At 34.2% G+C, this 14153-nt stretch overlaps 1 protein-coding gene and 1 pseudogene across 2 annotated transcripts; both read right to left on the reverse strand.

Annotated features, from left to right (window-relative positions):
* Positions 1–1138: 1138 nt before the first annotated feature.
* Positions 1139–4534, reverse strand: LOC143549385 (RAF-like serine/threonine-protein kinase 20; annotated as a pseudogene). Its single transcript, XR_013138131.1, has 8 exons — positions 2718–4534; positions 2546–2631; positions 2310–2462; positions 2084–2247; positions 1862–2009; positions 1654–1776; positions 1485–1572; positions 1139–1424 (listed from the first exon to the last, which is right to left on the reverse strand). The product of XR_013138131.1 is annotated as an RAF-like serine/threonine-protein kinase 20 (transcript).
* A 2450-nt stretch (positions 4535–6984) lies between these two features.
* On the reverse strand, positions 6985–12528 carry LOC143549382 (protein ROOT HAIR DEFECTIVE 3-like). The gene is made up of 21 exons (XM_077040285.1): positions 12332–12528; positions 12163–12229; positions 11972–12074; positions 11551–11621; positions 11408–11471; positions 11253–11318; positions 11117–11164; positions 10986–11048; positions 10828–10884; positions 10570–10728; positions 10424–10492; positions 10241–10332; positions 10082–10160; positions 9824–9989; positions 9607–9731; positions 9275–9537; positions 8238–8334; positions 7986–8141; positions 7770–7874; positions 7495–7589; positions 6985–7408 (listed from the first exon to the last, which is right to left on the reverse strand). The coding sequence occupies exons 1-21, from the start codon at positions 12525–12527 to the stop codon at positions 7237–7239; spliced, it is 2313 nt and encodes a 770-aa protein (XP_076896400.1). The 5' UTR covers position 12528; the 3' UTR covers positions 6985–7236.
* Between the last annotated feature and the right edge of the window lie 1625 nt (positions 12529–14153).

Here is a 14153-nt window from a genome sequence, read left to right on the forward strand (position 1 = left end):
AAATGTGTTTATTCAATTATCTTTTAAAAACCAAGCCAAAACGAGCTGAGCCAGTTGGGTTCAAAATCAAGTTTGGCCAGGCTCGGCTCGTGAATAACCCTAAATCAAACTACTTAATATTTAGATATTTTGTTATTGTTTGTGAATAGCATTGACCAGGTTATTTTAAATATAAAATGAATGTTTAATTGTAGAGCAAAACAAATTATAGCCATGGGTAAACTTGTTAAGTTTAGATTATAGTCCCTTGAAATTCAAATGCATATATATTATTGTTAAGACGCTAGTCAATCTCTCTAATTGACAAGTCTTATTTTGCTCTACTTAATATTCAGTTATAATGAACCTTTTGAATTCCTTTTTATTATCTTTCTCTTCACGACCAATTAGCTTAATCACTAATAAGGTTGCCCTAATAGCACATGTAATGAACACCGATACTTCTTGCTTTATAAAACGAGAAATGATTATAAAGCCAGAGTGAATATTTTGGTTTCTAATTGGAAAACCAACCTTAGAAATGGAAATTCAATGTAATTAGTCATATTGTATGAAGTGTATTAACTTGTTTCGACTTGAGTCATACTCAAACGTCTGTGTCCATTTTGACTACCCATTAAATCTTGCCAAATTTTATTCCCCAACAAATAACACTTTTTGAGTCATAACATCACAATTCTAGTGGTAAAAAAGCTATATGCTTTGGAAAGCAAAATTCAAATGTCAACTCATCTCTTTCACCATTCCATTAAATTGAAACAATGGTGTTTCTTGACACTTGCTTATTTCGATTTAATATTTATCGTGTTTATTAACTTATAATATTGAAAGATAATGTTCAGTTTATCAACCAGTCAAATAATAATATATCTTGTAACCAAACGTCTAAAATACTCATTGTGTGCAGCAAAAAGTAGTTTTAGATAAAAAATCACGAAAACCACAATAAGCGCCGGTATAATATTTAAACCAATAGATACAAATACTTAATGTTATTGTGGTTCTCATGGCTCTCTACTTCGTGTTGTATGACTAATTTTCTAGTATTTGTTGAAGTTTATTGTATTAATAAGAAGCCATTTTCATTTTAAGATTAACAAATAAATGACAAGACGCGTGTAAAAACAAGAAAAGAAAATCAAATGAATACAAGAAAAAAAAAATCAAATGAATACCATATAAAAGGATGCAGTATAAAATGAAAAACACAATGTTATTACTTATTACTAGTTACTTAGCCATGGAGCCTTTTTTGACTCCATTTGCTTGAAGGGTCTTGGACATGGTCCGCAACCGGTTCGTTATTTCAGTAAACGAAGGCCGGATGATGGGGTCCGTGGACCAGCACTCCTCCATCAGCTTCTTCCATTCAGGTTCACACCGGTCAGGTATTATAGGCCGAAGTATATCCTTCACTATCCCTCCTGTTATCATTGCAAGAATTACTTTTCTAGAAAGCACCTAAAGTAATAATGTAAAATTACCTATGATTGCCCCACAATGCATATTTGCATAAGGTTCTTCACCAGTTAGAATCTCCCACATTGTGATGCCAAAAGAAAACACATCAACCTGCCCATATATAAAAATAGTGATTAATTACTAAAATTTGTTTAATATAATATTTGTTATGTTGATATGTCGAAATTTAACCTTTTCGGACACGCGAGTTGTGCTACCGTTTAATAATTCAGGTGCCATCCATGGTAAAGTACCTCTGACACCACCTGAAATAAGAGTATTCCTTTTGATCCTTGACAATCCAAAGTCACCAACCTGCATACGTTTCGATTTGAGTTAATTTTTTTGAGTTATAACTTTTTTAGCAATATAATACCATGAGTATGCTAGTTTTAATTACCTTGCATACAGGTCGTTGTGGATCTCGCATATTAACCAATAGGTTGTCACATTTTAGATCAAAATGAACAATATTTTTGGAATGCAAATATTCCATTCCAAAAGCTGCATCCATGGCTATTAGAAGCTTTCTACGTCGATCAAGTGACCTGCATATGACATATATTAGCCAATTAAGGAAACAAACGCGCATAATATTTCATCATAGTGAATTCAAAATTACCTATCTTTTTTTATTAAGACGCTTCTAAGTGATCCATTTGCCATAAATTCAGTAACGGTAGCTAAAGTCCCACCAGCTGCATCAAGTACAACTCCATAAAATGCTACCACATTTGGATGATGAAGATTTGAAAGAATTCGTGCTTCTCTCCAGAAGTCATTAGTCTGCAAAAGATATAAGTCAACCAATGACGTCACTAAGTCAAATGGGTAAATTTGTGACCTACCAGCCGTTCTTCCTCGGATGATCTGCCAGCAAAGCAGCTTTTCTTGATTCTTTTGATGGCAACATCTGACCCGCGCCATCTGCCATGATAAACAGTTCCATATGTACCAGAACCCAACTCTCTTAGTTCTTCAAGTTCAGCATTTTTTATTATCTGCATATGATGTCCATTTATAATTTTCAGTTATGACTACTAACTAGTTGCTAATTATGCAATTATTAAGGACAGAGACATACCTGGAGTCCATACATATCAGCTTCCAGTTCAGCTTTAACGCATTACTGAACGGGCCATCTTTACAGCCATTATCTGTTGCAGCCTCCTGCATAATATATGGAAATACCTCAATTACAAAATGGCTTTTCTAATTTATACATTAATCTTATTATCTCATAGAAAAGTGAATACCTCAACATTGGAATCTGAGAAAGTGCTCTCAGCTTTGGTTGCATTTGAGGTTTGAGCTTCAGTGCTGACTGCATCCAACACATGTGAACAATCTGCAGAATCAGTCACATCTCCCAAAAGATCAGCCAACTCAAGATGGTTTTCTTTTTTATCCTTAATAGATGGGACTTCCTTCTGCATATTACTATAATACCCTTCACGACCCATGTTACCAACTTCCTGTTTAGGGTAATTGAAGAAATCTTCATCCATCAGTGAAATTTCTCTCATCAAACCAGCACCCGTTGTTGGATTCTGCATCAAAGAACCAAAACACAATGGTGACTCTAGCCCTGAGTTAACAGAACCTATTAGCATAGGCTCCTGGCTATTTGTTACCATCTGATGTGAACTTGGCAGTTGAACAGCAGATTCAAGAGACATGTTATCAGATAAGCCAGAGAGTAGATCAGGCAGTGAATTTTCAGGATTACGGCCCCGTGGCGTGTTGTTCCCCTGCTCATAATTGACCTTAAGTGCTTTATTGATGTCACCATTGGTAGTTGCAGATGAGTTATTGTCTGAAAAAGGACCAGCTTGATAAAAAGTTGGTATGTTTTCCTTTGAAACTTTCTGCACACCAACATTCTTCCTTAGGTCTTGTTTTTCTGTTTGCAGCTTCTCATCTATGCAATTTGCATCATCATGTACTCTCTTTAACTGATCTGTATGACTGTATAAAACAGGCTGTTTCACACTCGGTATCTCAATAACAACTTGTGGATTGGCATTCTCATTTTGCTCAACAGTTACAACCTTCTCTTGCAAAATAACAGATTCCACCTGAGTTGGCATCTGTGTTGATACAAAGCTCATAGTAGAAGGTAAAGTATTTCCATCTTCATGTGTCAAACAATGTGAATCATTGTTTTTTGTTAGGTTGTGATCAACTATTCCGTTAACCGACGAAATACTGAAAATCTGGATTCTGCTGCTGATTTGGATTGGCTTCAATTGCACATGTAATTTCAGATTCACTTAAAGGAATCAAGAATATTCTGAGTCGCGTGGGCCCGTCAAGATTTCCAAGCCCATTGTACTCCTCTATCATATTTTGAAGATCCTCATTAGAAGAAACTGATATAAGAGCATCAAGATCCTCTCCTGGAAGCTGGTACTTGATTGTATAAGGCTGGTTGCAATATTCAGTAGTTCTCTTTACAAGTTCTTCCCATGTAATATTCTTCTGTATCGAAACAATACGCGTCTCACCTCCTACATATCTCAATTTTCCATCACTCGGCCTCGGCAAAATTTTACCACCAGAACTACAAATAAACTTAATCTTCCCTCTTTGAGAATCATCCGAAACACCTGATCCTAACACAGCATTTGACCTACAACGAGATCCTCTTTCAGCAATGTTTTCAGCCATATCAGAATCCACTCTCTCCAACCCAAGTATAACCCTAAGTTCCTCATAACCAATATGATGGTTTCCATTTCTCAGGACCTTATTACGCTCATTACAAACTTGACTTCCTTTACTACGATCCTGAAGAAACTCAATGGAGAACTCTTCACCCGTTCTTACAGATATGTTGTTCATCGGACTCTTTCCAACCAACGCACCATCTTTCAAAACAGAATGCGGTTCTTGCTTAATCCATTGACCAGACAAGCAAGGAACCTCAGTGGCCATGGCAGCAGCAGCTATGTTCTATAAACTAAAATCACTCACAGTTACACCGGAATTGTGCATTTACACAGTTTTACTAAAACTGCAGCACCACCAAACTTATGCTATATGCAATTAATACAAACCTCTTCAACAACTTACCTACAACGACTTGCAACATTCATGATACTGCATGAACATCGGATGATCAAACTCAAGCAATTTAGGTAAAACCAATCGGATGATCACTCACAGTTCCACCGGAATTGCAAGTTTACACAATTTTACTAAAACTGCAGCACCACCACCAAGCTTATGCCATATGCAGCTAATACTAACTTGTTCACAAACTTAACCTAGCTAATTAGCAAACTACAATTAAAAGTTGACTACCGATCGCACGTCCGCACCATACTAGCAACAACTTCTACCAATCCTATTCTCTCTGTACATTTAAAACAAGTATAATTTAACTAAACAGCTAAATCGAGCTTCCGGCATGAAATCGGCTAATCAGTAACATCTAATTTTAAGGAAAACATCTAAATATCTAATTATTTAACTAACAGTAACGATCAACGACAACACGATGAAGAGTACTAGCAACTACTTCTACCAATCCTTCAGAGAATTTTCTCTGTACATTTAAAACAAGTATAATCTAAATCTAATTAAACAGCTAAATCGAGCTTACGGCTAATCAATAACGTCTAATTATGAACAAAACGCCTAATTATCTAACTAACGGTAACGATCAACGACAACAGGATGAAAATTAAACACATGCATTTCGTAATCATCGATTATTATATATTTAAATCCTAGCGATTCATAACTTAAGGTGAAATCAAAACATTTAGAGCATAAATCAACGCGTAATTAAGCAATCGGAGTATTGAAATTAGAGAATTGCCTGTGAATTGCTTAAAGTGCACTTGAGAGATTGACTGAGAAAAAGGTGGAATGGAATTGAGATGTGTGATTGAATAAAGGTATTATTATTATTATTAATATTATTTATGTTATGTAGGGAGTTGTAGTATATAAGTATTTGAATTGCAAATTGGCGAATTTGTAGACAAGTGGACGCCATCAACGCTTAACTAAACCCTTCTCTTTTGACATATCATGGCTTCACTTTTTTAAAAAATTTTATTCTAGAAATATATATATATATATATATATTATTCTTTTTAACTAATGTCATGAATATTATATAAGAAATTCATATTTATTCTTCTTCTTCTTCTTCTTCTAGATTTATAAGATTAGTTTACCATATCAAAACAACATAAAGTGACTTATTTACTGTAACATATCATCATATAAATAAACAGGTTAATAAGAGAAACTAATGTTACATTTATGTGATTATAAATGTTAAGATATAAAACCGACCAAAAATATAATGAATTAAATGGACGATGCATATGATATGCGTGTTTTAGTTTTTTAATTATTTTTTTAAGGTTGGAAGTTACATATGCATTCGTCATGGTTTGAAACTTTGTAACGCTTTTGACGTCAACGCGTTTTAGTGTGTGTAACGCATGACAGATTTAATGATAGAAGATACAGTTGTTCAGCACTTTGATTCTAAGGGTCAAAGCCGTTACAAACTTTTAGAATAAGTGAGTCTAAAAACGTGATTTATGATTCGTAAGAATGAAATTTAAAATTTGTATATAGCATTGAAATCATCCTTGTAACTTTACTTACAAAGTAATAATTAGCAATTGATACATAAGAGAAGTTAAAAAAAATGCATTTTAATATGATAACTATGAACTTTTATAAGATTTAATTGTGTGTTATTATAAAAGTTTATTAAAATATATTCATGTAAAAAGAAACAATTTATGATTTCTTCTATTTAATACTACTATTTTTTTTCTAACATAAAGGGTTTTACTTTTTAGCCTGATTAGTCAAGATCATGAACGAAACAGTCCATCTATTTTAACTTTTGTCGGCCAGCCCATCAAACCAAACACACAAACATTCACACGAAACCCAACCGGTCAACACTGATTCGGTTTGACTTTTAATCATTTTAAATCAATAAAGAAAAACCTAATCGGTCAATATAAACTACAAGTTTCTGCAAACAGGCTAGAGATTATTTTTGTAAACACATGATTTTTCAAGTATAACAAAGGTGTAACACCTTATTAAATATAATAAAACAAACATTTGTACAATATAATACGAATATGAGGTTGATTTCACAACAAAATACTATAACTATGAAGGTATATTCTTAGGACCATACCTTCTAAGTTGTCATGATTATCGTAGTAAAATCACCAGAAAAAAAAAGTCTAAAAAATAATATAACGTTCATTGGACATGTTACTGACATAAACCATAGAAACAACTATAGTTGTATGTATGTATCTAGAAGTTCATTTACCCAATGAACTGACTCATTGTTTTTTGTTAGTTTCTTCTGTTTCCCAACTCCGCCAGTTTTCTGAGGATGTTCATGACGGCGGGAAGAAGCCTGGTGGTTAAAGAAAGAAGCCCTGAAAGCTGGAGGCACAATTCATACAAGAAAAACAAGCAGTTAAAGACAAAGTGAAGTTTAGTTTCCATTTGTTTAATGGAGGTGATATCTTGGCAGGGTAAAGGGTCCAAAAGATGATTTTGCGTAAGGGTCACGCCATATTGACTTGAAATATAATTTTTTGAACGTTTTACAGATAATTATTGTGACAAATATGATAACTAGACAAAATATATTACCTTAGTAGTAATTTGACTATTTTAATAGAATTTAAGAAGGTTTTATGCATCGGACCTGTTTCCTTTTGAGCCATATTTTTTTATTTTACTTGCCTGGCCCATCAAAGAGACAAATAATCAAATTTGACTCATTATTAAGTAAACGGGGCCCGCAAAATGAAAATAACGGTTAAGACAGTTATTATCACACACCATGCCATTTTGGAATTCAGAAGCTATGCCTGTTTGAACCCATAAGGCTTTCACAAGCAGAAAACCGACAAAGAGAACGAGCACATACAACGGATTCCTGAAAAAGTGACAAGAAAAAATGACTAGGATTTAGTAAAAATGATTGAGAATTCGAAGGCAGAGACACGACTAAATAAAACAAACCTCAAGAGAGTCATAAATTCGTCGAATCCAAGCACAAACAAGGCAAGTATAGCCCATGGAGGTGGCAGCCAACTGCCGTTTTGCTTGTTAGCTTTCTGATAAACATTGAAAATAGAAGAGAAAAAACATGTAAGTCGAAATAAAACATCGAAAGAAAGCATTATAAATGATCTTATCATTCTATATAGTTATATAATGTGTATCATATATCATCAAATATATATGTAAATTTCTAGTAACAAAGAAACCTTGTGGACTGATAACTAAAATGGTACCTGAGCAGTTATAGCTTGAGTAACAGCATATTCTGTCTCTTTCTGAAACTGGTTCCACAAAGTCTTGCATTGGACAGGAGTTATCAATGTCTTAAAGTCTGGAATCTGTGAGTAAACGAAATAACCGCCGACATTTTTAATAAAAGGATCACTCACTTACATTAGTAATCCAATAGATGAACAAATATTGTAATAAGCTATGAAGTTCCATGATACCTTGTCCCATTTGCTTGTGGCCAAAGGGTTTTGCAAATTGGAGTTCTTATCCGGGGCGTTGGTGGGGTCCGCTAAAGCTTGGACTAGTGTCGTCTCAATTCTATCACCGTAATCCTCCAAACGAATAGCAGCCAACACAGCGAGCAACTTCAAAGCCTGAAAGATGTTTATGCATGATAATATAAGACTTGTTTTTTAAGAAGTTCTATTTTAAGTTTTTAACCATGCATTATATAATCCAATAATTCTTACAGAAGTGCGAGCACTTTTATTAATTGCACGAATATCTTCCTTTGCGGTCCAGGTTCGTGGCATTAAATCATTATCATGGTTGAAAATGGTAGTAAACCTGTGTGTTTAGTTTATTAGAATATGAGAAAGTACACAGGTAAAACTACTTGGATTAGAGGTGGCAAAATGTGCGGGTCTAGTGTATAATGGGTCAAAACTAAGGGTGTGACGAGCCAAGCAGCTCGTGAGCTACTCAAGACCAACTCGCTAAAAGCTTGAATCAAGTCGAGCTTAAACAAGCTCGAGCACAAAAGTAAACGTGTTTATTAAACGACGCCAAGCCCAAGCTTCACTTATCGAGCTCAAGTAGGCTTGTGAGGCTAAACAAGCCTATTATTTTAAAAGTGTATTAAATTTAGTTAATACATTAAATAAAAATTTACATAATGATATTCATTATGTGTAAAACTATGATAAAAACAACTAAATAATATATACTATGTTATAAATTAAGTTTTTAATTATAAATATAAATAAAAAAAGTTATTAATTTGTATAAACTAACTAATAAATGATAAACAAGTCGAGCTGGAGCCGAGCTCGAGCTTAAAAATTGCTCACGAGCCAGGCTCGAGCTTTAGAAATAGTGTTCGAAATGAGCCAAGCTCGAGCTCTTGTAAGTTAAACAAGCCAAGATCGAGCTTAAACGAGTTCAGGTTCAGCTCGTCCCGTTTACAACCCAAGTCAAAACATATAATTATGTAGTGCAGGTCAAAATTAGTCTGGTCGGGTTGGACCAACCCAAAAACACTTTTTTGTGCATATATTTTTCAAAGTTATAATAACTAAACTGTAAAGAGTTAAATATGATTACCATAACTATGTCTTTTGTGCATTTAAACATCCAATCATGACTTTCAACCCGTTTGACTAATTTAGCTTAAGCCATTTAACGCGTTAGAAATAAAACATGACCCAAATCGACCCATTTACAGGTATATGAGTCATACTTGACACCTCTAGTTTGGATTAATGCAATGATATTACAAGCACAATACCTCTCCTTCATGCTATGTATAACTTTACCAGCTTCTTCTTTAGCCTTCCCTTCAACCACATCTATTGCATAACACTCCAATGTTGATAGTAGATTTTGCTTTGCATCTTCATCCATTTCAAAACCAGCAAGTGCTTTACTGAACTTAGACAGTGAGGTTTTGGTCTCACTTTTTAGAAGCTTCCGGATTGCGGGCCAAGTATCAGCAGCAGCCCCTTCTAGAAGAGCTTGCACGGGCCCGTGTAATGCATTCTTTAAGTTTGACTGCAGAGTAATCATTAGCATTAATTAGGATGCAAGGTTAAACAAGCTGATTAATCTGCTATTAACTACCTCGTATAATGCAATAAGATCAGACAGTTTGGCATTGCGGACATCAGCAATATGTGACTCGATATCCTGAGAGACTTTAACCCTTACTTTGGTTGTGTCCCAGTCAGCTTGCTTGATAATGGCACCTTTAGATTCATTCATATGTATTAGTACAACAATATGGCATCATAATACTAAATTCACATGCAATAACTTGAAGATCGAGTTGAACATATACCTTTGCATTGTTCATCAAATGATTTCATTGCTGATATTGTGCAATCATGGGAAGCTTGTTGAAACCCTTGTCCTTTACTCAACGCGTCTTCAAACGCTTTTGTGAATTTTTCAAGTGTCCCGGACCTCATGTGTTGCAATGTTGATTGATAAGCCGGTTCAACAAGCTAAACGAAACGCAAGATAACAAAAATTTAGTTATAAACTTGTAACATATCATAATATTTAATAAACATTTGTTGCAGTTAAGAGGCATTACTAGCAACAATTTCTCTGTCAGTTGTTTCCGCTTACAATTCCTAACTCCTTCCTCAAAAAACGCAGCTTCGTCATCATAACTGAAGTGTTTTTCGGATTAGAATAAGTTTTAAAAAAAAGTTCAAAAAGACATGCATCAAGGGTGTAGGTATGTGCATACCCTGCAAAGCAAGTGTCAAGCAGCACACTTATCTTGTTTCCAAACTCAGGCACAAGTTGAGACTGTACGACTTCCTCTATTTCACACCAATCCTGCAATAAACAGTTATGTTTTGACTTACAATATCTGGAAAAATAATATTATCAAAAGTTAAAATTAACTGGATATGAAAAAAAAATGAACCTTGTTTTTAGAAAAGGCGGCGTATTTCTCATTAGCAATCTCTTCACATCGTACGGTTGCCACCATAACCTGCAATAACATTTACGATAAATGAAATGCAACACTTTGGAACGCATATATAATATAAACTTTGAAAAATGTTATACCTTGTGAGCAGGCAGATCAAGATCCCTATTTTCCTTGATAACTTTCCAGATTTGTTCAGCACTGAAACAAAATCCTGAAGCGGGAACAACTCCCTGTCTGTCACCCGCAAGCCCTCCGGGTGCAATAGATTGTTGGAATCGCTGCCTGAGGTTGGCCACCTTTTACAAAAAAAAAAAAAAAAAAATTAAGAAAAATGCATGTCATAATAATTAGTAAATTGGGTATGAACAATATACTTTCTACAATCTTCACTTTACCTGCTCTTTGAATTGATCTTCCTTCTCTTCATAACTAGAAAGAGCAACGACTTCGATCTACTTATCCGATTGGCAAGGAAAAAATCATACGAATCATTAAACTGCCTTGTGACATTGATCTCAAGAGACGATAATGAATGACATCATCAGTATCTTACATTAAAAAATGCACTTAGTGGCGTTTCCTTGTGTGCGTCTGGTTTAGGAACAGAATCCCATATCTAGGGGCAAAACGAACATATTTAAAATCAATTATATGATATATTTTTATGACTTAACAGAACTTTACCTTCTGGATATCTTCCCTCAAGACAGGCTCTAAATTTTCCAAAGGCGTCTTTACAGAAACAACGAGAAAAATATCAAAATATTATCAGCTTCGCCTGATCAAATTTGATACATGATATACCAGTAAATCTACTTACTCGTGTTTTATCACGTATGACAAAAATCGTAGTCGTTTTGCGGGGACTAAATAGTCGTGTCATGACCTGAAAATGGCGAATCATAACTTAAAATTTGGGAAATTTGCAATCAATTTGGAAATAGTTTTTCAAAGAAGGATCTACACATGATATACCTGGAATACAGTTTTTAGTAGAGGTTTGTTTGCAGCATGCTCACGACCGATATCATGACACCACCTAATAGTACAAAATTTCACATGTGAATGAAACACAAGTTTACAAAACTTTTGAAATAATATACAACTGCTAGCTTTACATGTTGATAAGCACGATGTCTGAAACTGCAAGAGCGAAAAGTGCACTTTGTTTCTCAAATGCTGTATCATCCTAAACAAAAAAAAATGCAAAAGTGAGCTACGGGTCACATGGGTGGCAATCGTGTCAGGTCGGCTGGTTGACATTATATATTAATATTTTTAATTTTCTATTTTAGCTTTAAACGGGCCCACGAATGCAACCCATTTAATTAAACAGGCTAAACAAGTTAACCCAAACACGAAATGTTTATTTAACATGTCAGACATGACAACCCAAAACATTAGTATACTAGTCAAACTTGCAATTGGATGCAATAATCTCAAAGTACTATATATATACATGGGTTTATAGAAAATAATTGATGAAGTAAACTAAATGCATAATATTCAACCAATGACAAAGAAGTGTAAGTATGCAACCTCTCCTCTTTCTCTCCCATCAGTACCCTCGAGATCCATCACAACAGTGCAAGGTTCAATACCCGTGCATCGTGCCATCCAAATACCTTTGGTGGTCTGAGACCTGATACGATACGCGTGCAATGCAGTTAGATTCTTTACCAAACATTATATAAAAAGCTAACTAATAAGTGCATGGAACAAATGCATACCTTCCCTTAAAAGCATCCATTTCCTTAAAGTTTGTATGGAACAAATGGTTTAAAAGTGTACTCTTCCCTGTTCAAAACAATAAGCGTCACTAAAAGTAATTTACTATAACTAAAAAATCATACTTTGATGCAAACTATGTCAAAAATCCTTCGCTTTTGAAACACGTACCGCTACTTTGTGGGCCCATGATGGAAACAATGGCGTAGGAAAGTCCGCATTCGGAAAGTTTGACTTCCTTCATAAATTTCTCGAGTCCAGCTACATTCATGGTACCATCTCCATCTATGAGGTGGGTAGAGCAACAGTCCGCACAATTGTCGACGTTACATTTGGCTGAAAACAAAACTTGCTCATTAATCATCATAGTCCATTGCTTTCAACAACATTGTAAACAAACAATTGCCAATAAGATTTTGTCCATAATTTGAAATTATTTGCTAGAAATTTGCACAAAAAAAAAAAGAATTAAAATTGTGGCATATTTGAGGCATCAAATGTGTTGATCAAATAAAATTGCATGCATGCTAAGGTAAGGTAGAGAAAACATCAAAAAGTAACATCAAATTGTTGTTTATGAAACCTAGCTAGGCAGATCGATGTGATTATTATTATTAACATTTACGTTATTAATATTGACATGGAGATCATAATAAAAAAGATGACATTACCCATTGTAAAGGTATTGAATCAGATGATGATGGAATGATAATATATCATGGATTTTGTAGAAACTGGCATTTGAAGATGGGAAAATGATCCTTAATACGGCAATTGGATCATTGATGATGTGTTCTTGGACGAGGTATTGATCATGAAAGGGAAAAAGTTTATAAACATCTCAAAACATTTGGGTGAGATGCATTTTGTTAAGTGTTGTATGTGGTTTTTCGGCTTGCTTACAATTTTAATTGAATAGAAATTTAAATTTATATGTAAGTGTTTAATCAATAACTATAACATAACCTATTGTATAATTTTGTTCATTTAAACAAATACATAAAAAAGTTGTGTTGACTATCTACCTAACGGGCTTTGTAGAGGTGTCTATGATCTAGTTATCATTTCTTTGGAGATGACTAGAGGTAAAAGCCGTTTCTAGCTTTTTTAACTTTTATATCATGTGCTTTAGCGACTTGAATATCATATTTTATTTTAAATTTTACATCTTGTACGTGTTATATTTTTATTTAAAGACATTGTATGTTTAATTTTTATATGATTTTTATTTCCTTCATATAATACCTTACTTTATATTAATAGTTTTAAGTTTGACATTGCTTCGTATCTAAGAAGAGGGGAGCTATGTCTAAGTTAACTTGTAGATGAAACTCGTCTTCCATTTCTCAATAGTAAAGTAAGATTACGCTCATGAGCTTATTAGCCCATGTTAGATAATTGTAAGGATTGGTAAACTTGTATGTTTTGGTATGAAAAAAAAATTTAAAGGTTGATCGGTGTCAAAAGGTAAATCAAAAATATTTATAAAAGTACCCCTACTAGCTAGGGCAAGTAAGGTGTCGAATCCACAGGGAATCAGTGGAAAATGCTCGTTTGGTTTAATACTATTACTTAATTATACTATGGTGGACAAACGATGCCAATTGATTTAAAGGTAGTTTGTAAAACAATAATTATGAAAATAACCAGTCTCCAGGTTTCAGGTTTTGAAACAAGTTAGACAATTGATAAACTTATTTGGATAAATTCTTGTTATTATATGTAAACCAAAAGACTTAGGGTCTGTTTGGTATAGGGTAATGGAATGAGCATTGGAATGGAATGAGCGAATGAATGAAATGGACAATGTAAATGAATGATCAATTACCATTACATTGACATGTTTTGTTACTATGTGGGAATAAAATGAATTATTAGTTTTTTTTTATTATTTGGTAAGCTAGAAAAAAACAGAATAAAATAAAAATGATAGATAGTGGCGGTGGGATGGTGGTGGTGGGCGGCGAGAACTAATGGTGGTGGCGGGCGGTGG

The sequence above is a fragment of the Bidens hawaiensis genome, unplaced genomic scaffold (assembly GCF_021521415.1).
Source record: "Bidens hawaiensis isolate Kalapana, Puna unplaced genomic scaffold, B.hawaiensis_p1.1 tig00015554_1, whole genome shotgun sequence".
NCBI classification, from domain to species: Eukaryota; Viridiplantae; Streptophyta; class Magnoliopsida; order Asterales; family Asteraceae; genus Bidens; species Bidens hawaiensis.